This window comes from Vulpes lagopus, chromosome 2 (assembly GCF_018345385.1).
Source record: "Vulpes lagopus strain Blue_001 chromosome 2, ASM1834538v1, whole genome shotgun sequence".
Taxonomy (NCBI): Eukaryota; Metazoa; Chordata; class Mammalia; order Carnivora; family Canidae; genus Vulpes; species Vulpes lagopus.
In genome coordinates, this window is record NC_054825.1 from 22,484,766 (window position 1) to 22,511,119 (window position 26,354).

Genomic DNA, 26,354 nt, shown 5'->3' on the forward strand with positions numbered 1-26,354 from the left:
AAATAAAATGCACTCCTCTATGAACTCTTCCTTCCTTCCACCTGTTTCTGCCTCTGAGGTTTTTTTAGAGAAAATAGTTTCATGGCATTTGTCCAGGAGAACAAACCGGCAGAGTCAAGGTCCTTGTTTGACTGAACATTCTTTGCTATTTTTTCCCTCTCTTTCCAAAATTTTAGCTTGTTTCTAAGTTTTGTAGAATGTAAACTTAACTTTCTGTTGTTTTCTTTCCCCAACAATTCTTGGCTGCAGATTATGTTACTCACAGACCCGGAGATTGAGAGCAGTTTATTGATCAGCTCAGATGAAGGGGCCACCTATCAAAAGTACCGGCTGAACTTTTATATCCAAAGCTTACTTTTCCACCCCAAGCAAGAGGACTGGATTCTGGCATACAGCCAAGACCAAAAGGTGAGCATGATTACCTTGTTTGAGACAACAGTACACGGCTTTCTGGAGAACAGACCACTAGCTAATGATCTCTACATTTCTTCTCAGTGGTGACTTTTGTTCTGTGTGGTAGCCTGAACTCTGAGCCAAGGGGTCAGGGGCAGTGGGGAGGATCTCAGGGTGCTTGCTGGAGCTGTGTCCAACATCTGAAACAGGATATAAGGGAAAAGCCTGACACTAAGGAAGGCATTGTGGAGAAGCAGTTCTCAACCTAGATGCTGCAGACCATGAGGAGCTCCCAACCCCCCTGGATTTTTAGACTGTTTTGTACATGTGGAAATGTGATCATCTTTCTGGATGAAGGACCCATTGCTTTTCTCAGAGCCTTCTACGGAACGACAAGGGAAGGTGAAGAGCACTAACTTAGGGGTTTGCTAAAACAGTGAGAGAAATGGCCAGAGGAGTAGTAATAATGTCCATAGATGATATTATTCAGAATCAAGTAGTTTCAAGATTTGTCTGCTCTTGATGATTGGATAGAAGGATAAGTCTACTTTTTAAGAAAGCATTGAATGAAGTCGTGTGTGTGTCTGTGTGATATGTGTATATATTTTATGGGATATGTACTATTAAATATATTATGTACTCTATACTACAGATACACTATAAAATACCTTTCACTCCTGCCTTTAAGAAATGTAAATTTTCAGGTGGAACATAAGACTAGCAACAGCAAATATAATTAAAGACATAAAATATTCACAGGCAAATAACAGACTATAGCTGACCGGAAGTAGGTGCAGTGTTTGAATGCTCTTTGTGAAGTGCATGAATCCTGCAAATTATTTTTATAGGAATCTTGTGCTAGAAATTATATACATTAAATTCTTTTTTTAAAGGTTTTTATTTATTTATTAATGAGAGAGAGAGAGAGAGAGAGAGAGACAGGCAGAGACACAGGCAGAGGGAGAAACAGGCTCCATGCAGGGAGCCCAATGCAGGACTCCATCCCAGGTCCCCGGGATCACACCCTGGGCTGAAGGTGGCGCTAAACCGCTGAGCCACTGGGGCTGCTTGAAATTACTTACATTAAAAGAAATACTAGATTTCTGTGAGTGAGGAGGGTATTAAAGGTTTTTTTGTTTGTTTGTTTGTTTCTGTTGGGAAGATGTTAGATGTGCAGGGTTCTTCCTGAAAGGAGGGGAATGATGGAAGCAACCTTTCAAGGTCTCTACACTGATATGAACGTTTTGGAGGGACCAAATTCAAATACTTAGGATTGGAATTTTATTCATGCTCTCCTTACTGCCAAGTAAAATGCACATTGGGCCTAAAAATAGAAAAGATTTACAATTAGTGTTTTTTTCCTCTTAAGCAGCCTGCCTCCCCTTTCAGCAGAATGTACAATTCCACTTCTGGAGTCAAGCCACAGTGCATCTGTCCAGGATGGTGCAGTTACCAGAGGCAAGGCTGAGCAGCTCAGGACACAGCATATTAGTCATTTAATCCACTGGGTTATTATATTTTATTTGACAGTTGGTTAATTTTCCCCAGAGGCATGATGAGGGCCAGATTTACCTGCCTAAGTGAAAACTCTGCATCTCTGCAGTTGTGCTAGAGGAGATGCCCAGAAGTGTAACCCTTCATGTCCCAGCACTTCAAACAGTGCCCTCCACAATCACTGTGGCAGAGTGGATAACCTTGGAGGAGTGAGGACATCCGAGTTGTGGCCCCAACTCAGCCACAGTACTTGGTGAACAGTACTTGGCATTGGCTCTCTTTGCTTTGAAATGGATGTGTACAGATCCACATCTGTTTTAGGTGCTCATCGTGGTGAACTGTTGGTCTGAAATAACTTTATCAAGGAGCATTCTGTCCACGTGGGAAGAGAAGATAAACGTACATGAGTTCACCAGTAGTCTAAGAGAGGCCAAAAAGGCAGTGCCCTCATTCACACATAATAGATACCCAGTTGAAGTAGCTGGATGGATTATATGAAATTGGCAGCCCAAAGTTCAGGAGATGGAGATCTTATGAAATGATTTCACTTTGATCTTAAAGAATATATGTCATAATTCTGTTTGGAGGGTCATACTTAACACAAGAAGAATGTCATGAACCATAATAAAAGTTAGAAGAACCATGCTTACATGGTTGGGAATATGTCCATTTGGCTAAAACTGAACTCTAGTAATATTAATTCCGTGTATATATTCGGAATCTGATCTTGTTTTTTATTGGTTTGACTGTTTGACTACAAGACAGAATAAGTTTGGGGTTTTTGTTTTGTTTGGTTTTGTTTTTGTATTTAGGAGACTTGTAAAAATTTTGGTCAGTGGAAAGGTGTGTTCAGAGGTATAGATTACAAAGGGTAATCTGGTAGCGATTTTAGGATGAACTGTGGTAATATGAGGTCAAAAGCAAGAAGACAGGCAGCCCCGGTGGCGCAGCGGTTTAGCGCCGCCTGCAGCCCGGGGTGTGATCCTGCAGACCCAGGATCAAGTACCACATCGGGCTCCCTGTGTGGAGCCTACTTCTCCCTCTGCCTGTGACTCTGCCTCTCTCTTTGCTCTCTCTGAATGAATAAATAAATAAATCTTTAAAAAAAAAAAAAAAAGCAAGAAGACCAGTTAGGATGGTATCATTGTAGTCCTGGTGTGGACCAAAAAGTATCCTCTGTGACCACAGAACCAATGAATTCTGTCATCATAGAGCTAGAGGAACTCTTAACAGTCCTTGTAGGTATGTAGCTAGCAAACCACGCACCTGAGAAGTTAATGAGTTTCCCCAAAGGGAAATACCACTCATTGGTATTGAGTGGTCATGTCAAAGTTCAGTGAATAGAATGAAGGCTTACATGAAATTTGACGTGTGACATCTTGAGATTAGCAGATAGGCAGAAACCAGCCTTTCCGCTGAGCTTTCTTTTTCCAGGAAAGAATGAAGGTGAAATCACCCTGGGAAAAAAAAAAAATTGTGAATAACCTTCTAATATAAATCGGGGTTAAAGTACTCCCTGGTTCAGGGCTTAAATCACAGAATGAAGGAGAGGGGCATTTGCTGGGAGGGGAATGGGCTGCAGCCATCAGATAAGCCATTGGCTGGTGCTTTTGGCTGGAAGTCAAGTTGAGAGGGTCTGTGACCACTCAGGTGGGTCAGTGATCTGGAAATAATAGGTGGCAATCACCCATGAATCATGGCGTGTTTACCACTGACGAGATGCAGCAGTGAGCACCGAGGAAGGTCGGCAGGCCAGCAACTGTATTTGCCCGGGAAAAATGAACTTTTATTCTTTCATGTAAGGATTGCTCATCAGGTTTTCTGTGACACAGCAATTGCTACTGCGGCAGAACTCCTGGCTAAGACCCTTGCCTCAGCGCTTGTACTCGCTCGCTGGATGCTTTTCTGTACCGACCTATGGCAAACAGAATTCTCAAGCAAAAGGTTTTGTCTCTTAGAATCTTCTTCAGGTGGCAACTTGTTCCGACTCGCCTGTGAACAGAGGGGTCTTCCTCTCTTCCCTGTTTCCTTGTGTCCCATCCACATTGTCTTCTCAGACATACATTCCCTCTTTTGCATCCATATTACCCTCTTTTGCATACATACTCTCCCTCTTTTGCATAATACTCTTCCTCATTTGCATACTCTCCCTCTTTTGCATACACACCCTCCTTCTTTTGCATACACACTCTCCTTCTATGCATACACACTCTCCTTTTATTGCATATACACTCCTTCTGTTGCATACACACTCCTTCTTTTGCATACACACTCTCCTTCTGTTGCATACACACCCTCCTTCTTTTGCATACACACTCTCCTTCTTTGCATACACTCTCTCCTTCTGTTGCATACACACTCTCCTTCTATTGCATACACACTCTCCTTCTGTTGCATACACACTCCTTCTTTTGCATACACACTCTCCTTCTGTTGCATACACACTCTCCTTCTATTGCATACACACTCCTTCTGTTGCATACACACTCTCCTTCTTTTGTGTATACACTCTCCCTTTTTTGCCAACTGTGTTTTCCCCTTATTTCCCTGCCATGGCTTTTTCTCTCCTTCAATGCAGGAGACTTTTAAGGCCCTGAGGACAGAGTCTGGATCTCTGGCTTGCGGGATGGAGCCCATATGGGCTGTGGTGTTCTGCTCTGCCTGCATTTCATCTTGAATGCCTCGATACCCAGTGGAGGCTTTTTGATGTAAGCATTCTAAAGGACTCAAAGAGTTTTGTTGAGCAGATTGTCCTTTCTGGCCCAAGATAGAGTTTTACTGGCCATCAATTCCATAGGAAATCAGACTTTTTTAGAAAAATAACTTCTAATCAGCAAGAAATGCATATGGATGAATGCCATCAGAATTCAAAAAAATCAGGATTTTTTTTTTTGATTTAGTCTTTTTTTTTTTCCTGAGAGAAATCTGTCTGATATGCAATGTCGAGGCGGTTGCCAAGAGGTAAAAGCTTTCTTGAATGGGCATGGAGATTAGGAGCCCTCATTCCTCTGAAGTCAGAAAGAAGTACTCTGGCTACATAGGAAGCTCCTGTCTGGGGCCTTATACAGTATAGACATAGGAGCTAGCCTCCTTGGCTTCTAAAGGGTCCGTGTGAGGCTGTGCCTTTGGAAAGCTTCGGGATTTCCAGAAAAAAAATAAACATTGTAGACATTATGGAAATTGTGTGTCAGATGGACCAAGTGATACTGGTCCCATAAAGTCCCACTGCTTAGAATTCTTACAGAACAGCAGTCAGTCACTGTGGGCACTATGAAGGACTCACGGCATTTAGCATAGGAGCACCAAAATCTCTCTTTCCTTTATTTATTTTTTATTTCTGTAATTAAGCAGTAGGCGAAGCAAGCATTCTGTGCCTCCTTTTTGTTTCTTTGCCGGTGGATATCGAGCAGGTATGGAAACCAGAGAGAGTTCCTCTCACTTTCTTGCCTCCGTGTAGGAAACCACCCAAGGAAAGCTTAGCAGCAGGCTGAGCCTGCCAGATTACATCTTTATTTTAATTTGGCAATAAACTAGTGTACAAACTGTGCTATAAAACATTGCCTCCAACGGCATCTCTCATTCTGCCTTAAACACCTCACTAAACATGATGTGTTGGGAAACATTGGAAATGAGAGAAAACAAAACGCAGATGTGACTGAAAGGGAAAAAGAGGAGAAAAGTATAAGGATATGCACACACCTCCGCTTTGCAGGCCACCATGGCCTGGCACTGGGCTCAGGCCTCTCCACTGGGGGCATGCCTGGGGAACAATTGATGAAGGGGAGGGTCTGCAATGTCATGAAAGGGACAGGAAGTTTCCTGAGCATCTGGGGAGGAGATGCCCCCTCGTTCTGCTTATCCAGGTTTGCCAAGCTCTGCCAGGGGGCCTGCCGCCCTTGACCCCTTTTTCCTGGTCCTGTGCATTATACTTCCTGTCGTCAGGCTTGTGGATGTCCATCCAGGTCCTGCGAGGCCATGAATGTTAATTCCCCCTCCCACAAGCAAGAAATCAGACTGAACAAAGCGGTGGGGTCTGAGCTGTGGGGAAGTGGAGAGCAGGTGTTTGTGTAGACATTCAGAAGGGCGGGGGCGGAGAGGTGTTGGGAAGCTCCAGCCTGCTGTTCAACCAAGGATGGCTCACCCAGTGTCACCAGACTTTCATATTTTTTCAAGAGAAGGAATCCTGCTTCATGTGAAATGTGATATTTTCTTTTTTTCAAGTATTTATAACTCACTCAAAAATGTAAAACAGCAAACTGTGCAGGGCAGATAAACCTCACCTGCTGCCTTGCATGGGTCCCCAGTCACTTTTGTATCCCTTCTGCCTTTCCATTGTCTTTGTTTTTCTCCTGTTCATGGATCTCCCTGTCTGCTTTATTTTAAGAAATGCTAAATTGTTTTGTGAATCAAAAAAAAAAAATGCATCCAAATTGGGTGATCAGTTCTGTGGAGAGAAGAAAAAAACCTTTGAGATAGTTTGGTGGGCCCCCCTTACTTTGTGGCAGTTCTGAGATATTCACCAGTGTGTGTTGTTTCATTTATTTTGGAGCTCTGTGATTTGGCAGTACAAGTGGTATCACCTGAGGACCTGTGTGATTCCTCTGCATTCCAAATCACGGTTTACAAAAGAAATAAGAGATCCTAAGGCTTGCATGTTAGCCTCACCTTCAATATTTTGGCACTTATGTGTATGTGTAAGATACACACAAAACCAAAACGTGACTTTAAAGGGGGAGCACACATTTTGATAAGGAGTCTCTTTTTCAGATTCTTGAAACTCTAAATACTAACAGTTGGCATTCTCTATGGGACTGAAGACCAACTTTGAGTTAAAATGATATATTGATAGAATAGGAAAATTATACTGCCAGTGTGTTTGATAGCATACCATAGAATTTTAGTAACTTGCATGAAAGTAAATTAAAAAAATACTTTTAGTTTCATGTCCATTCTTAGGAGGGGAAAAAAAAAAAAAACAACTTCCCTTCGTTCCTTTTTCATCTTTTGCACTTCTCCTGACTGGGTCCTAACAGAAGGCTATTACTGATCATGGCACCTTTGGATGCTGGGAATTCCCTGGGAGATTTTGACTGCTTGAGAAAAGGAATGTCAGCATTTTCCAAAACTCAGTCATATTGGTTTCTCACCGGTGGTAGGTGATACAGCAAGGCAGGTAAGAGCTTGAGCTCTCTCCTCTGTCAGGCCCTGTCAGTGGCTAGGGGGACCTCTGGCAGGCCACTGACATTTTGTTGGTTCTCCAACGATGAAGTGTACAATACCTGCATTACAAAATGGTGTGAGGATGCAGACATGGCATACATGAAACACTTAACACAGAGCCTGGTACAGAGCAAGCATCGTGGAGATGCCAGCTAATGCATTATTTCAAAGGCCTGAGGGATAGCTGACCTGGTGTGGCATAGCTGAATTTAGGCACAATGCTGCCTTAGTGGTAGTGTCGTCCCCACCCGAAGTCCTAGACGTTTTAGTCAATGTCAAATCCCCTCTTAGCGTTCAATTACTAAAAGGTACCATGGAACCAAAATGAATGAAGCAAAGGAAAAACCAATACACAGTACTCAGAAAATATTGATTATAATAACAGTAAACTATTAAATATTAAAGCATTTGTCTTCACAGTAACTCTGTTTGTCTCTGAATAGACCTAGCAGCCCCTTAATGTCAAAAGGGCAAGATTTAAATAAAAAATAAATAGATCCTTGAAATTCAGCCCCCTGGAGATACTCAAATAATTTCTGCACAAGCACACACACTTAGGAAACTGATATCTACCTAATGCCATCCTGTTTCCCCAAGGCACTACATTAGGTAAAAAAGCCCTCAGTTATTTATAAGAAATATGTGGAGCATTATATTCCATGCTGATTTGGTAGGATTTCCATGTGCTTGAAATTTTCCAAAGTCAGAACTGATTTCTAATCTCATGAATATGTAAATAATTTAAGTATCCAAGTACAAAACTGGCAATTAGAGTGGAAACCAGGGAGCTTGCTAAATGTCATCCCCAATGCTTGTTTATAAAACACTCTCAAGCTGAAATGCCATCATATGTAAACAAGAGAAGCCTCTGTTCACCTTAGATACTTTGTTTCATCAGGTTGTATCATTATTTTTCACTTGCAACCTAGGACACCTTGATCTATCTGTTCCTAACAGTTTGAAGGGAATGGGCTACAAGAATAAGGAAAAGTGGACATTTTATAAAGAAGTCAATGGGATTAAGGTTTGAACAGGCACAATTATGTTATTTGGTAGCTATTTAAGCTTTGAAAGAGGGTTATATTTTTGCTTACAACTCTTTAGCCAGCTCTTTTGATCTGCTCTACTAGCACTTGTCTGAGTGGATTATGAAACCTTTTTAATCCAGGCACTAATCTGGGAGAGTTTGAAGGACATTTGATCTCATAAGAGAACACGAATCTCCTTCTTAAAAAGCTCATGGGATACCTGGAAAGACCTGCCTCTAAGGGGAGTAGGGGGCTTTTAGAAATCGAATAATGCTAGGATTTCTGAGTTCCTCCATGACAAGAGTGGTAGCAAGCAATGGTGTTGCCAAAAAGGAGAGTGATTTTGGGAGGAAGAAGGCTTGGCCTTGTGAGTAAATACGTTTTGCGAATTTATGACTTGATGGTTTTCATGTTTTAAAAAATAAAACTAAAAATGTTTTCTTGTCCAGTCTCCTACCAGGATATTGTAAATACAAATTACAAATGGCACAGCCATTGCCCCAAGGGACCCAGAGGCCAAGATCACATAGCTGGTGAGCAAAAAAACCAGAAGTCACATTTCCTCCTAAAATTTCCAGGTTCCTTTACTGAATTACATTCTTAATATAAAATATTACCAAAGGAAAAGGCACCAATACAGACCTTCGAGGCTCTCACTCTCCTGACTTGCTCAACCCGAACACCTCCCTGGCTGATCCAACTACAGGCATGATGAGGAAATAACCCAGGACTAGAAGACTTGAGATTCAAAGCCAAACAGCTTCAGTTGCTCTAGGAAAGACCATGATAAAAAATATTTAGCCTTAGAGGTTGGGAAATTGGAAGCTCTGTCTAGGACCCTCCCTTGCTTCCAGGAAGTCTGGAAGAAGAGGGCAGTGTCGTTGTTTACTTCTGCCTGTCATTTCTTCCTTCCTCCCTCAAGGTCTGAGGTCAGTGAATGCCAAAGGCAATAATACATAACAGAAATGAGTGAGAGAGTACTAGAATTGACCACTGTAGCAAGCATTCTGCAAGGCATTTTACATCGATTGCTCAACTTTATTTTTTTAAGATTTTATTTATTTATTTATTTATTTGAGAGAGAGAGGGAGTACAAGCAAGGGGAGCGACAGAGGAAGAGGGAGAAGCAGAATCCTCACAGAGCAGGGAGCCTGACTTGGGGCTCAATCCCAGGAATTTGAGGTCATGATGTGAGCCAAAGGCAGATTCTTTACTGACTGAGCCACCCAGGTGCCCCTCAACTTCATTCTTAGAGCACACATTAGAGATAGTATTATGCCCCTTTAGCATTTGGGGCTGAGGCTTCAAGGAATTAAGACAATTTTCTCAGATGGCCTGTAAAGAGATTGCTAGAGCCATATTATAGCCTATGTCTGAATGTCTTCACAGTCCATCCTCATTGTACCATAAATCCAAAAACCAAAAAGCAAAAAAGCCATTTGCCTCTCTAGGAAAATCAGTGTGATTTTTAAATTTTCTGTAATTGTCTTTTTTTTTTTTTTTCATTTTTCTGTAACAATCTCTTCCCTGTCCCACCTACCACTCTTCCCTCTGACAGATGCTGCAGTACCCATTTCAGGAGCTGATTTCACAGCAGAGGGAGGACTGTTGTTTGAAGATCACAAGAGAGAGGAAGCAAGGGGTGGGGGATCTGTGAGCCAGAGGAAAAGCACCCCTGTCTGGCTCCTAGGCACCCCCACATCCCAGGTGATAGAATGGAGTCTGCATGTAAAATTTCACCCTGCCTAGGAGAAGGGACCCACTTCTGGTCAGATGTCTTTTTTATTTTTATAAAGATTTATTTGTTTGTTTAGTTATTTATGATAGAGAGAGAGAGAGAGAGGCAGAGACACAGGCAGAGGGAGAAGCAGGCTCCATGCCGGGGGCTGATGTGGGATCTGATCCCGGGACTCCAGGATCACACCCTGGGCCAAAGGCAGGCGCCAAACCGCTGAGCCACCCAGGGATCCCCTCTTTTTTATTTTTAAATATAAAATTTATATATATATATATATATATGTATATATATATATATATATATATATTCATGAGAGACACAGAGAGAGAAGCAGTGACATAGGCAGAGGGAGTAGCAGGTTCCCAGTAGGGAGCCTGATGTGGGACTCAGTCCCCAGACCCTAGGATCATGACCTGAGCCAAAGGCAGATGCTCAAACACTGACCCACCCAGGCATCCCTGTTTGTTTATATTTTTTAATGATGTCCCCTTCCCTCCTCCTCATACCCAGCAGCTCTAGCTAATTCAGGCACTCGCCTCTCCTCCACACTGTTGTGGCACCTTCCCACCAGTCTGTCTCTCCTCCCTCCCATCTTCACAGTCCTGATGCGTCCATCTTACAGAGGCATGGTTCCAGTTATCTTCCAGGTCTGTTTCAGAGCTGCTGAGCTTTATCATCTGTGCATTTACATAATGATATGATCATATGGCTATTGAGGGCTACTCATTGATATGGAGAGATTGGTAACATACATCCGATTTCAGCTTCCAATTATTTTATTTATCTTGTATTTATTTCTCCATCTATATTAGATAATCTTTAAGACCAGGATCCATCTGATAATTTTTTATACGTACCTCCAGATCTGAGTGCATGGGAAGTATCCACAGATGAAAGTGGCCCTTGGTCACATGTGGACCCTTCTTCCCAGATAGCCCTAGTTCCATATGTCTAATCCCCCAAGCCTGCCTCAAAGTGCCAGACCCAACTGTGGGGCATGTGACAGACTTCAGTGACAGCTGGGGAATGGCCAGTGACAGATTTGACAAATCCAGCCACAGGAGAAATTGATGAAGCCAGCGATGTGTCATCATTCCTGCTTACTGTCCATCAGCGAAGGCTGAATACGCAGCCTTGATGCTTGTCTTTGGACCTTGGTGACATTTGGATCCAGTCTCTATTAGCTCCCCATAAGTTCTGGTAGGATTGCATCTGTCCTGCCTGGATGCAGGCTCTGTTTATAGCCTCTGCTCCCGCTTCACTTTTCTGCATGCAGGCCAGTTAAGCTGGGTCTCTTGCCATTCACAAAAGAAGAAAAACATTACCCTAAGCTTTGTTGCTCTGTTTATTTGCTCAGACCGACCCATTCATTCTGGCACACATCTTTTTCCACATAGTTATCTTAAGGAATTTTAAGTATACTCCTAGGTCTACCTTGAACGCTCTGTTGGATACCCACCTTTTCCTCTCCTACATAGGCCACCATAGGACTCTGAACAAAATGTGACACATTATTATTATATATTGTCTGTGATGTTCCCTGATAAGCTAGCCTTTTCTTTGAGGAATTTTATTTCTTTTTTTCTTGTTTTTTTTTTTTTTCTTTGAGGAATTTTCTTCTGTTTGGGATGGGAGAGCTGGTCTGTGATGGCCATCATGGTTCTCTCACCTTCTATCCCTGTACCTACCAGCCAAGGAAAAGAAAAGTGCTCAGGCCAGCACTTCATGAAGTTTTATTAAATTGTTTTAGGTACAACAGGATGTGTTTTTCCCTTAGAGTGAGTTCAGGCCTTCTCCTGTACTATAGAACCAGAGCATCAGAGCATACTTCTGAAGACCGTGGATTTCTGTGGACGGATTCTCTTTCTTCTTGTTGAAGCTGGTGGAGGAAAGAGCTTGATATTTGCAGTGTTTCCAGCCTGGTGTTAGGGATTCATTTGAAGTCCTCGAGGTAGCATCTCTTTCTTCCTTAAAAGAATCAGTAACAGCAGTGAGAACTAGAGAATCAGGAGGTAGATGAGTGCTTTGTACCCAGGCCATCCTCCAGGGCAGTATTAGGATGAGCAAGTAAAATAAAACTGGCAAGGTTTTCTGTCAGCCTTCTCAAGAAGTGCAATTTGCAGGCCTCCTGCCTCTAAAATGTTAAGGGCAAAGAAGCAAAGAGGAGAGAGCAGGCAATCCTGAAAAGTGCCCACGGCAGGACGTGTTGTCAATATGGCAGCCTCGAAGGAGTCAGTGTGGCAGAAACCCAGGGACCTGCCTCCTGACTGAGAAAGTCTCCATGAGAAGCTTTGTGGGGAAAGCATTCAGTCCCATCAAACAAAGGTTTAAAAGGTGTTATCACTCTTCTTTTTACCAAATTGTGTCCTTGTACCAACTTCCTAGCCAAGAACAAAATCCCTAATGTGTACCTGTCTGATGTTAAAAGAGGGGCTACATTGATCTGATTTAGAAACATTAAGATGACTTTGCAGGGACAGTGATGAGTATGAGCTCTTGCCATCAGCACAAGGAAGCTGAATTTCTCTTCAAAGAAAGTTGCTACTCTGCTAGGGTTTCAACGACCAACCGACCGACCGACCGTGTGAATGAGAAGAAGATGGAAAATGGGCATTAGCAACAGCTGCTCTCGTGCCTCCCTTCTCCCACCCAGTCCTAGTTGGCTGTGGATCAGGAATGCTGAGCAAGGCTGATGAATCTCAGTCTTTCCCACCCCCAAGCTCTTTGTCTCCCAGTGGCATCCCAATTTCCCCTCCCTCGGAGCCAGTGCTCCTGATCCAGCTTGCAGCTCTGCAGCCTCCTGAGGATGGTACCAGGGACGGCTGAACAACTGGTTAAAAGCTCATAACAAAACTAACCCTTGCCATTGCATCCTTTGCAATTAACTGTATTTTTATCTGTACTCTTCTTAGAGCAGACAAAGGCAGATGGCAAGAACACAAGCCAATGTGAGAGATGTCTCAAGGAGGAAAAAAATATAAGTAATGAAAGAAAGAGGGAGCGAGGGAGGGAGGGAGGGAGGGAGGGAGGAGAAGGAGGAAACAGAGAGACCATTCAGGAGAAGAGCCTGGCAGGAGGGAGAAGTATTGACAGTCGGGGACTAGCATAATGACAGAGTGGAGGGTCAGGCCCTGAGGCTGACAGTAGATCTTGAGCATAGATGAGCATTGGGTTTGTGCTCATTATGTTCTATTTACTGAGGCAGGGAAGTGGTCTCCAATAGTTTAGGATGATTTGAGACAGGAAGGACTTTCTGCCTTGCATTCTTAGGCAACGAGTCCTTTCCCTGTTCCCTTTCTGAAATTTCTACTCCTTCAAAAATGTTCCCCAATATTTTGTATCACAGTCCAATAAAAACAATACCAAAAACCCTTCAAGAATGGTATTTTGGGGTTTATGGCAGAGGTTAGTAGATGAATGCTGCCCTCCTAAGACTAATTCATATCTTCTATCTTCCTCTCCCTGATCTCTCTCTCTCTCTCTCTCTCTCTCTCTCTCTCTCTCCCCCTTCCCCCCTCTTTAGCATTGCTGGAGAAAGCTGCTCTGCTTTCTCTGATGTGACATACAGTAATGATAGTTCTCAGGTCTGTGTTCTGACAGTCAAAAGAAACCTTAGAGCCAGAGACAGAAAGGGAAATAAATCTTATTTAGGTGCTGCCAACTCTGTGATTTTTATTAAAGGACATTGACTCATTTTGCAAGAAAAGCCTTCTACTGGCGGCTGAGACAGTGTCATTGGGTAAAAGGCTTTGATCCTTTTCTCTTCTTTGTGGAGAACTTTGCTGTCAGACTCTGAAGGTTTAATTAACACATTAGCTTGAGTGACTGTGAGTTCCTGTTTTCTCCTTTAGGTATGACCCTAGGCTGGACAATAAGGGGAAAATATTTGAAATAGTAGGTGGTGTAAACAGAGCAACTTTGGCCAAGGGTAGATATGGGGGACCCTGCTTCCAAATGTTTGGAAGTTTCAAATGTACTGATATTTATCAAAGTATCAAAGCTCTTGTTTGTTCATTTGTTTCTTAGGAATAGGCTTCTACTATGGACCCATGGAAATAAAACATAATCCTCTGATAAGTTACCGTTGTCCACCCATTGGGAAACCTGGATACTTTACTAGACAGAATCATCACTAGGGAATTTGTATGTCACAAAATTGATACTTTTTCCCCCTTGCCCATCTATTATGTTCTAGCTTCTTTCTAGAAGGAAATAATTCGCCATCCCTGTAAGCTTTATAGTCTCATTAAAGGGGCAGGGAGTAGTCTCAGATATTTTCGAGTGACTTTAGATAGGAAGAAATATCTGCCTTGCATTCATAGATGGCTCTCTTGGAAAGTTACTAAGAAAATTAAGTATAAATATGTGGCCTGCAGTTTGATACCATCTGTTGAACCATAGATCTTCTAAAATGAGGCCACTGGGAATTTTAGCATGTAGAAGATTCATAGAAAAGGCATATTTTGTTCTGGACCTAAAAAAAAAGAAGACTGGCAAGTCTTGAAGCCACCTCAGCCAGAGTGGGTAATACCAGTGCAGACAGCACAGGAAGTCTGCTCAGGTGTGAATGAGAAAGTGAGGTGAGTTCACCAGCACCAAGAGATACCTTTTAAGAGAGAAAACTGAAAAGAATGTCACCGAGTAGAATGAGAGAGGCTTGGTTTATTGGATTGTTTGATACACCTACTGCTTGAGGGCCCTCTGGATGCTCACAAATAACAAAGCAGCCCCTTGAAGAGGATAAAAACAAATATCATGGGACATACTTGACTGGTCCAGAGATTCTGAATCCAAGCCTAGGGGGATCAATTAAAAAAGACATTGAGAAAACACACACACACACACACACACACACACACACACACACACACATGCTGGCACCTAGTAATTCCTCCCAAAGATAAATGCTGTGTGGGGGCAGGGATTGAGTTCCTTGATGTCACCATATGAGCCCTCAGAGTTAATATTTGATTTTCAAGATATATGAGTCCAGCCTCATGCACAGAATTGTTATTATATCAAGCCATCCTGATTCTGTTACATTTGCATAAATCTTCATATATAAATATAGATATTAACATACATTTATATATAGACATAGGCACACAGAATGGTGTGAACTCTATTCTCTTTAAACTCATGGGAAGAAGTACAGCTCTGGGCTTAAAAAAAGTTAGAGCAAGGGGAGAGTTTCGAGAAGCCGACCCTCCCAGACTGGGTGCTTGCTGTTGTTCTACAAGTCTCTGTATTCAAATGCCAGGAGTTTAGGACATGCTAGTGAATAAGAAGCAAGATGTGCATGCTCTGGATGCTTGGGTTCTGAGTTAAGAGGGAGTGAGTTGTCTCATCCTCTGTTATCTCTGTGAGAGGAACTGCCTCCCCATCTCTCCTTGGCACTCTTAAGAGGAATCAAGCATAAAATGTACCCAGGCATGATGAAGAAGACAAAAATAGTAAGACTTGAAAGAAAAAGCCATGAATTCTCCTTGACCAAATGCCCAAATACTGTGTAGTTAGAGCCAATTAAGCTGCTTGCTTAGTAATCACATATTTCAGCTTTGAAAAAAAAAATTGGCTTCAGAACATGTTTTAATCCAATTGGACACAATGTTGTTAGGTAGCATCTTTCAAGGATTGGTAAATACTCACTTGAGCTGACCTGTTCCTATGCCCAGCACATCTGCAACCTTGGCGAATCACTTGGTGAGTCATTTGACCCTTTACTGAGTGCTGGAGCTGGAGAGAGGACAAGGCTGGGTAATCATGGTACTCAGTACGGTATGACTCATTATCCATTCACTGTGGGATTTGGTGAATGCACTGGGGGAAGATTGGAGGCGTCAGTGGGCTATAGACCAGGCACATAGAAAGGAGATGTTCCAAATGATATTTATCAAATCAGTAGCCAGTAGCCCATGGGAACCAGAATACCTGGAGCCCCAGGAATCTCCAGGCTGCCATCAGAGGACACTTCCATGGAGTTGTAAAGATTATTGGAGAACAGCAGAGATGTGGAATGAGCCATGATAAAGAGCAGGATGTAAAAGAAGAATCATGTTTGGACGGTACTGGATTGTTTGATACACCTACTGCTTGAGGGCCTTCTGGATGCTCACAAATAACAAAGCAGCCCCTTGAAGAGGATAAAAACAAATATCATGGGACATACTTGACTGGTCCAGAGATTCTGAATCCAAGCCTAGGGGGATCAATTAAAAAAGACATTGAGAAAACACACACACACACACATACACACACACACACACACACACACATGCTCCACATGTGGAGCATTAAACCCTGTCTCATGACCATTGCCCTTGGAGAGTACCAAAGCAATGTCACATGTGGATTTAACTCTTAACAGCTGTAGAGCCCTCTGTAAAATAACTTCAGATATCATCATGGGGATGGGGTGTGGATGAGATGAAATAACGCATAAGAAGCACTTGGATCACAGAGAAGGTGTAGTCCATGTGGGCTGCTGGAATGGCCTGAAGCTTCTCTGGCTGTTGTTGGAACGACCAACACTGGCTCCTCTGGACTGCAGGATCAGTTCTGTCTCCCTAACTTGTTTTTGAAAGCCTTTTTCCAAGCTGCCTCCCACATTTCCAATCTACACTTCTTTAGATGAGCCAGGATTATTTGTATACCATCCCTGTGTATCTAACCCCTCGGGCCCACGTTGCTCCTCTTGTAATGCCTGTCCCATTTTTGTTGGTGTGAATGCTGCCATTCATTCAGATCTCAGCTGAATCTGCACACATCTGTGAAGCATCCCTCTCTGACTTCTGATTCTCCTTCCTTGGCATTCCTCTGTCACTTGTGGCCACGTGCATTTCTCATTATTTTAGTTCAGGTTATACTGTCTACTCCTCGAGAGCCACATCTCCAGTTTGCACTTCTTTATATTCTGCACAATGATCTGCATATGATAGGTCAAGTGGTGCTGATGACTTTGTTACCAAGTAGAAAAGGGGATGAATCCCCACTCATTCTAATGTTTAGAGGGTATATGATTTCCAGCAAATCACATCTTCCTGAACTTCAGCTTTCTCAGCTGTAAAGTGGAGATACTAACATCTACCTTGCAAAATGGATGTGAGGAGTAGTGATGATATTTGGATCATTCTCTTGGCATATGGCAGGTGCTCAACAAATGATAGATACTATTGCTGTTGTTATTTGTTGTTATTGATCCAGTGAACTAATATTTGTATATTTGGTGTGCCATGGGGTCATGATGCTAAGTAACTTCTCTTCTCTACAGTTATACAGCTCTGCTGAATTTGGGAGAAGGTGGCAGCTTATCCAGGAAGGGGTCGTACCAAACAGGTTCTACTGGTAAGTCTCATTTTATTTTGTACCCCACTAAGAGATCACCTAGTAAATGAGCATTGGGGTCTTTTCCTCACCCAGATGTGTCATGTGAGGTCTGTCCTTATTGAGATACGCCCACATTGCCCTAGGGCAGGATGTGATATTGGAATAGTCAGTATTTCAAGGAAATGTTAAAGCTGTGCCACAGATTACTCAGTAAACCCAAAATAGATCCTGTAGAACAGTGAACAACAAGGGCTTTGTAACAAGGGCTTTGTTTTGTTATATTTTGATGGGACTTGTAAAACAGACACTGTTACATATCTTACAAGTTAAAATAAGGGTTTTCAGTGTAGATAAGTAGATCTTACTAGTCTAAAAGTAGATCTTCCCCCCATTCCTTGATTTCACGTCTCCTCATTGGGGCACAACCAGCATTCTTAGTTTCTTATTTCTTTCCATAAATGTTCTATGTATTACCAAACATATTTTTTTCCTTAGGTTGGATTGCTATATCACAATACCATAGAGTTGGCAGCATAAACGACACATTTATTTTTCATGGTTCTTGAGGCCAAGGAAGTCCAAGGTCAGGGTGCTGGCAGATTCAGTTCCTGGTGAAGACCAGGATATTTCAAAGGATATTGCAAGATGTTTCAGAGGATAGTACAGGATATTGCAGAGGGCTGCCTTCTTGCTGTGTCTGCACATGGGAGAGAGCAACAGAGGAGCAGCAAAAGAAAGAAAGAAGCAAAGAAAGTAATATTCTTTCTTTTCTTTACCACCTGGGCCCACCCCCCCATTTAAACTAGACGTGGCTTCCTTCCATGGGAACCCATAGCCACAGCTGAAAAGAAAGGGAATAATATAAGTTCCTTTGGGTTTTTGAGTTTCCAAAGGCCTAGATCCTGGGACAGTAAGAACAAAGTAAGAAGCATTCTAGTGTAATTTTGACTGTACCTATCATTCCCTTTTGAATTTAGAGCCTAACCCTTACCGAAACATATGACTCTACCTTCCTTGACCTAATCTGCCCATGGAAAGGACATTAGGTTGTTTCTAGACTTTTGCTGGTGTAAACAGTACTATAAGAACTAGCTCCAACAAAGGTTTCAATATCTCATGTCCATATCATTCAGAATCATTGGAACCCTGAGTTTTTAGGGGCCAGTAGGCTCCCCGCAACTCTGAAAAGTGTCTCCCCTTTACTCCTCCTGAAATCACATCGCCTCTTATGTGCCTTTGGACTTACAGGCCCCTGATAGCTTCCCACACCTATCCCAATTCTCTCACTTCTAAGAGGAATGCATTTTCATATTTCTTATTTTCAAGCGCTGCCCTAAAAACCCCCATGGGAGTAGAAAGCCAGAGAAACTGCATTAGAAGAGTGTCTTAAAATGCTGGTGAAACTGCCCAAAAAAGTAAAGGACAAGTCATTTGCAAACAAATGGGCTCAAAGATAACACACAGAGAATTCTATATGGAAAGATGCCTTATTTTCTCCCATCAGAAAGAGACATTTATAACTCAAGAAGGCTTTTGTTGCACAGAAGCTGTTCACCTCTTTCCTACTGCTGTTTTTGCTCAGCGTTGGCTTGAGCCTTTCTCCCGGGGTTTAGCCTGTTCCTTCTCTAGGAATTCCACTCTAGCTGTCACTGAATCTCCCATCTTTGGTCAACATTTCTTCTCTTTCTCTCTTGCTCATCCTGTCACTTATTCATGTGACACCTTGCATCTCTGTATATTTTGCCCATAAATTATAAAGTCACTCTTTGGAAAGAGGGGCCATGTTTTTTGTTTCTGTTTTTGTTTTCTCATTCTGTCTTTACTTGGTGCAATGTGTGCAAAGAAAGGCTTCAGAAAATAAACAAATGAAGGGCTAAAATAAATGAATGAGGTCCACCTTCTTTAACCTGGAAATGGAGTGGATAGTTTGCCAGTGAGAAAGTGTAAGGGGCCAGTCTTTCAAGTTCTGCTTCCAAGTGACTTGAAATTGCCTGTGGACACAGCCAAGGAAAGTAGAAAATTCCACTTCACAGAGGACTAGATGGACATGTGCTCTTCCCAACAGAAACAAAGAAAAATGTTAACTAAAAAGATGGACCAAAAAAAAAAAAAAAAACAAAAAACAAAATTGAGATGAGAATATTTTCCCTGTAAGTGTACATGGTACACAATATTTTGTAGCTCACTAATGGTCTTATTTATACACAGCATTATGAAGTGAACAGACCTCATCCTTGCTTTGGCCAATGCTAATTGCTTCCATTCTTATCTATTCTTTGAGTAGGGGTCTTTTATCTGAAAGCCTGATTAGCAAAGCCCTTGTAACCAAATGTCCTAATATCTTTATCTTTATAAAAATGATTGTGGATGAATTCTGATTAATCTGTCTGTTAAATAAAATAAATAATGCCCCTCCTTCTACCTTTGGGAACAGAGAGACACATCTTCCCCCATTCAAGCCCCTGACATTGTGATAAGCATGATTCAAACTTAAGCCATTTAATTCCCCTAACAATTTAATGAAGTAAGCCTTGCATTATCATCATTCACAGATGGGAAACTTATGGCATGGAGAGGTTAACTAATTTAGCCAAGGTCACACAGCCGGAAAATAGCAGAGCCAGGATTCAAATGCAGGCAGTCTGGCTCCAAGGTCCATGCTCTGCTAAATCAATGGACTCCATTGCCTCTGCCTCTTGGCCTTTATTTCTGGGCTGGAGTTGTGAGCCACTGGAAATCCAACCCATTCAGGCAGATGAGTAGAGAAAACCCGAAGCTCTTTTGGCCACCAAGCCTGCATGAGTCTCTCTCCAACTGGGCTTGGCAGATGGCCCCCGTGGGTTCTTTAAGCTCTGTTAGTTTTTCCAGAGAGGCATGAGACCTTGTAAATTGCACAGTACACATAACTGTTGATAAAAATCTCTTGATCTCTGGCCACATGGTCTGTATTTCTGACTGAGCAACTTCCTGAGGCTGGCAGCAAAGATGTCAGTCAAAGCAATATTTATTAGACTCACTCCTGGAAACCAATTGCTTCAAATTACACAGGAACTATGGGGCTATCTAGGATTACTCAGCAAGCTTAATTAAAAGAGGCCCCCTTTAATAATTTTTGCTTGGAGCCTGGTTGTGGGGGTGTGGAAGGATGGAGGCAACTTTTCTAGTGATAAATTTTCTGGTGTAAGTGACTCTGGGTAATAACATAGCATTTTCCATAGAGAAAAATGAAGAAGAATTCCTGTCTTTTCCTTATCACCTAGTCCACTTGAGAAATACCTACTTGGGTGGCAATAGCAATGCCATCTCTGAAAGTAGTCGATGGCAATTGGAAAATAACTATGGAACATAAGAGCTTATTCTTATTATCACAGTGGTTGCTGTTAGCACTGCCACAATTAACATAAATATGAACTTTCCTCCAAGGAGTTCATATTGTCTTTAAAACCGATTTACATGTCTATATAGCAGTTTATAAAACACATCTTAGTACAATATTACACTTAATAGAGTAGGTGTCCTTTTTATTTGACTGTGATAGCAGTCTTGTTCTTTATTATGTCAGAGATCAGTTACACTGGAATTAAAGCCTGGAGATTAAGGGGCTCAGAGATACTGAGGTGTGAGTCCAGCTTTACCATTTACTCAGTAAGGGATCACAGAGAAGTTACTCCTATGTACCTCAGTTGTTGTTTTTCTCGCTTCTGTGATGTGAAGATAATTAATACCTACTTCATTAAATGAGATGTTTCTCGTGAAGTGTTTACATGACTGGAACCTAAGAATTGTATTAAATGCCCATTGACTAATAGTAATAATATTCTTAATAGTGGCTGACCTTCTATATCTATTAGTTTTGTTTTCCCACTTCTTGGCTTTGTCCTCAGGTTGGTTTTCTCATTTGTGGCAATGATGGACATTATCAGCTTTAGTCCACTTTCTAACAGTTTAGAAGCCCCATAAAACCAACCTGCCTCTTTCCTTATATTTCCAGAGATTGAATCCGAGTGGTCAAGGCTGTAGAAGGTGGTAGACTACTCATGTAGGTCAAGGAATTGAAATAGGAGATGAGGTTGAGTCCTAGTCCAACCGCATGGTTCAAGGTTAGGGGAGAGATGATTACTGAGAAGGAGAAAACAGGATTCTGTTATCATAAAAAGGGAGAATAGATTTTCATTAGGGAAAAAAAGTACAGATGGGAGAACCAAGTGTCAGCAAAATAAAATTCCATAATGGGGATTTCTATTAAGTTATAGAATGATCTGGGCACCTGATAAATCATGTCCTTTGATCCTTATAACAAGATTGTGAGATAGGGATTCTTAGCCTCAATCTGATAAAATAGAAAAGTGAAGTATTTTATCCAACATAACATACATAATGCATGATACAGCCAAGTTTTGAAACTTGGTCTGTCTGGGCCCATGGCCCTTGCTTGCAATAGTAAAAATCAGCTCTATATTTAAGATTTATTTTTGACCTGCATCTCCCAATAATAGCTGTTAGTTTAACAGTTCAATAGATAAGAGCCAAGGTGTTGCTTTGACTTTGACAAGGGCATAGAGTTGGATGATCAGTGGTATCCAAAATATTTGAATAAGGGAAGGTCCTGCCAAAAACCAAATTCACTATTAGCAGTTGCTGAATGTGGCCTTTTTGGGATCTGTTTCAACTTTTGAACAAAGCAATGGAAGGCAGTTTTCATTATAAACCTCTCAGCAATCTATTATCTATGCAAAAGACAAGGCAACCTTAGAGCTGTTTCACTTAATTAAAAATAGGTTCAGACTTACCTTATTGATTATGTTGTTCTGACATATAGGGGGACTGGCTGGAAGTAGGGACAACTGAATGGTGATTATATATTTTCTGTGACTAATTCACACACAGAAAATTAAGAGTTGACTCAACAATGAACTGTTGTATTGTAGAATGCCAGTCTTGTTTCAGGCATGTGACAGCTGTATTGTGCAGTGGAGAGGTACAAGAATACTTGCAAGTCCATACTCAGTGCTTCTGAGCATGTTTACACATTATCATTCATTCCCATGATTCAGTGCCAGCCAATATGAATAACTCTCCCTTCCGTATCTTTGAGAGGTCCCATTTATTGAACACTTACTGTGTGCCAACCCCTATGCTAAGCGCCTTGCATTCGCTGTTTTAGTCAATCCTCAAATCAATGACCTGAAGTAATTTAGTCATCAAAACTTTTTATCTGTAATAGAAAAATGCAACCTGGTTAACAAAAAAGAAAAAGGTTTTTTAAAAGAGGTATTAACTCATGTATCTAGAAAGTCAAAAGGTCCAACTTTATCCAGTCTCCACTCATTTCGGTTGCTCAGTGAGTTGATCTGTCTTGATATGTCAACTCTGCCCTCCTTGGTGGTAGCTTTACCCTCAGGCAGGCTTTCTTCCTGGTGATCTCTAACAGCAGGTCTTTTCCCAGGTTTACTCCAGAAGAAGAAGATCAGTAAGAAAGTAAAATCCTGAGAGGTTAAATAATCCTGACTAATGCTATGTGCTCATCAGCTATGGTGATGGAATTTAAACCCGGATATGACTAGCTGAAGAGACTGTGTTGTTTAATTACACCATAGTGCCTCCGTGTACCTTCACAAGCCCCACTGTGCTAGGGACCAAGAAAGCCTGGCTTGAGCACCAGCTTTCTTGAAGCTCTGCTGAGGACCCTGCTCCACAGAGCTTTCTTCTTCCTCAGAACTGTTATGTTAGCAGGCATTTATTTCCTTTGGCCTCACTCCCATTGGGCCCTATGCCCAGTCATTAAAGTCCCATTTGTCTCTATACCTGGCCTGTCATCCCTCTCCCGTGTTTTCTCACCTAACCTCAGGCAGAAGACACAGATCTATAAACTTTGGCTGGTGTTATCTGACCATGCCAGAAAACACTTCAGAACTTAAGGCAATTTCTCTCTCTGTTTCTGACTCATACTGCTACCACTGCTCCTCAAGTCCTCGTTGAATATTGCTGCTGGGCCAGTGAGAGGTGTTTGTTTTGTTCTGTTTTTTTTTCCTTGTTGTTTGGTAGTTTGTTGTATATACAACAGGTCTGTGACCTTTCTTCTTCCTCCTTCAGATGTGCTGGCCATTGAGCATGGCACCTTCAAGACTTCTAAGCCATTCACACCAAAGGGACATAGAGGGTGTGGTGTGAACTATCTGTAATTCTTTTCTCTTCCCCCAGATAGTTGTAATGGATTCCACAAGGGAATCTTCTGCACTTTTCCTTCCCCATGTTTCCTTCCTTGGAAAAGGGTTGGAGTCTAATGATATTACAAAAATAAAATAAATAGAATAGAATAAACTAGTGAAGTAGAATAAAAATGTAAAATTCTACATTACCAAAATAACTAGAAAATTAGGTGTACTGTAATTGGAAGGGAGTAAGGCTGTTTTTTTGAATTTTGAAGATACTCTGCTTCATTCTTCACTTAAAGCTCTAAAGCAGGTATTCCCTTTATTTGCAGTGAACTTCTCAACAAACACCATCACTAGCTTTCGATTTTATGCTGAGCTGGGAGTAGAATATCTCACACTCTTCAGAATCAGATTTTTATTTATAGGCTTCTGTATTTCTGTATACCCTGTGTCCCACCCTTAGCACTTGAACCATATTCATCTCTGTTCTCTTACTTCATCTCAAATGTCATGTTTCTAATCCCCATCACTCCTACCTCTGTGAAGTTACACCTGCCCACTTCCTCTTCTGTTCTCCTTCGCATTACCCTGGCTCATTAGGGATAGTGAAAAAGCCCTCCTCTCCTCATATACCACTGCCTCAGGAGTCTTGTAAGCATTTCCCTGATCAAACATTTCCCTGATCAAACATTGCAATGAGATTCCTCATTGCTTACAGCATAACGAGTCAGAACATAACTAGATTCTTGCCACCTGACTTTGAGTGCACAGTTTTTTGACCTCTCCCACCCCATACTCCTAATTCTATATGCTAAATCCCCAAAAGACCAGATAAATGTTTTTTAAGGCCAGGTAAATAATTCGAAGCACTGGTCTATGAACCAGTCTATACATCTCTATGATTATTGATAAATACTCCTACCTGGGAATAAACTGTCCTTATTTTGTTTTTTAGCAGAGATTAAATTTTAGCAATTACTATGTGTTAGGATAGTTTTGGTTTTGACCACAAAGACAATGGATGAGGATCTTTGCCATTATTAGGATCCCAGTAGTGGATCTTTATGGCCTTTACCCTTGGAACCTTCTTCAATTCATGCTTCTTGTTTTTGTAGGCAAAAAGAATCTCTTTCTTTGAATTTAAATGTGCTTATGTCACAAATAAAACTCAGTGCATCAAAACCTACATGTGTTATACTGTAAGTCTATATATATGATTGGTGGAAAGAGCACAGGCTGAGAGTCAGCATGTTGAGTTTCAGATTCCAGCTTTGCTCTTTACTAATTGGGTAATCTTGAGAAACTAATTCACCTGCCTGAGCTTCAGTTTCTTTCTTACAAGGCACTTTTTGAGAATGAAAAAATGACATATTATCATAATTATTATTAGATAACTTAGCACTTAGTATGTTCTGCATATCTTTTTATTTCCTCACTTCCTCTCTCGCTAATAGATAATTCCTTAAGGACCTGTCTTTAATATCTTTCTATCATCTGTATGACAGTAAATGGAACAGTAGACACTTGGTGTATGCACACACACACACACACAGTACTGAAATTCATCGCATATGCACATGTATGTACATGCACACACATAAGCCCACATACACATTCAGAGTGAAACACATCTTGAATGGACTTTGCTTGTCACATCAGAGAGCCATTAGTAGATGACCTATCTTTCTTTCAAGTATGAAAAAGGTTAGACTCCCAGCCCATCTAAGGGTATATTGAAGGGGAAGAACTCTACATCAGTAAAAGGAACACTTTTTTATGCAGTAGGCAGTTGATTAACCCAAGAGGCTGTCCTAATGGTAATGAGATCCATGTAAGCAAGGACAAAGTGACTGCTGCCCAGAGTGTCCCAACTGGCAGATCCTTTACACAGCTAAGAGCATGGAGTTCAGGGGAAGAACCCTGGACCTGCCTTTCTTCAGAGTATTGACTTGATTGCCTGTTCTCTTAACACTCTCCCTCTTTCTCCCAGACAGTCTTCTCTTGTTCCTGGCCCCCTATCCTGTGAGCTGAACTCATGCCTGTGGTTGGGGTCAGAAGCAGGGAGAAGTGGTGGGAACTCATTCCTCAGATCACATCCCTGGAGCTGCACCGGGGCATTTCTTGTCCCTGTGCTGCGCATGCTAGATAAGAGAATTTTCATTATCCTTGAGAGGCCTGATGTTTTATACTTTTTTTCTTTCTGTTAATGATCTCCCCGTGAGCGCGATTTTCTAATCCGCTTGCACTTTCCTCCACTTAGTAATCTCTCCCTATGATGATCGAATTTTCCCTACAAATTAAGTTAAATTCCCCGTGCTACAGCGTGTGAGCCCATCGCTTTTCCCATAGCCTTCATTCACTAATGGCCATCATTGATCCCTGTCCTCCTTATCTTGATGATTTCCTGTCTCCATGGGCTGCAGCTCCTCCATCTGCGAGCGGCTGAGACTCAGTCACTTCTCCAGGTTCCCACTAACAACTGCTGTGATAGCAGAGTGCAGGGAATGGCAGTGAAGGAGCACAAGAGAGACAGGAAAAAAAATCCTCCTCGTCATGGTTTCCTAATTTAGAAGAATATTAAGAGAAATTGACTTATGCCCTAGATCAGACCTCACTTAGCCTTCAAGTTCAGGAGCCTGTGGGTTTATACAGCACCTGAGTATGTTATTTCTCTTGCTCATTTAGTCATAGGTCACCTTTGTGTGTTGCTTCAAGCCAGTAAGAGATGGTGTTTAGTGTTCAACAGTGAAAGCTCTGGAGTCAGAATGACTTTGTTAGAATCCTGTTTTCAAGGGGTGTGACAATAAGCTATTTAATTAGCATCTTTAAACCTTACTGTCTTCATCTGTGTATCAGTCATCGTGTGGTCTTCCTTATCTTTTTTTTTTAAAGATTTTATTTATTTATTCATGAGAGAGACACACACACACAGAGAGGCAGAGACACAGGCAGAGGGAGAAGCAGGCTCCACGCAGGGAGCCCGACGCAAGACTCGATCCC

The 26,354-nt window shown here is 41.8% G+C and overlaps 1 protein-coding gene across 5 annotated transcripts in view; it reads left to right on the plus strand.

The window, feature by feature from the left end:
* Window positions 1-26,354, plus strand: part of SORCS1 (sortilin related VPS10 domain containing receptor 1) — a 495,497-nt gene that overhangs the window by 315,684 nt on the left and 153,459 nt on the right. For all 5 annotated transcript variants that reach the window (XM_041746197.1, XM_041746198.1, XM_041746200.1 and 2 more), the window contains exons 4-5: window positions 250-408; window positions 17,144-17,217. In XM_041746197.1, the coding sequence (XP_041602131.1) occupies window positions 250-408; window positions 17,144-17,217 (233 nt within the window). The remainder of the gene's footprint in view (window positions 1-249; window positions 409-17,143; window positions 17,218-26,354) is intronic.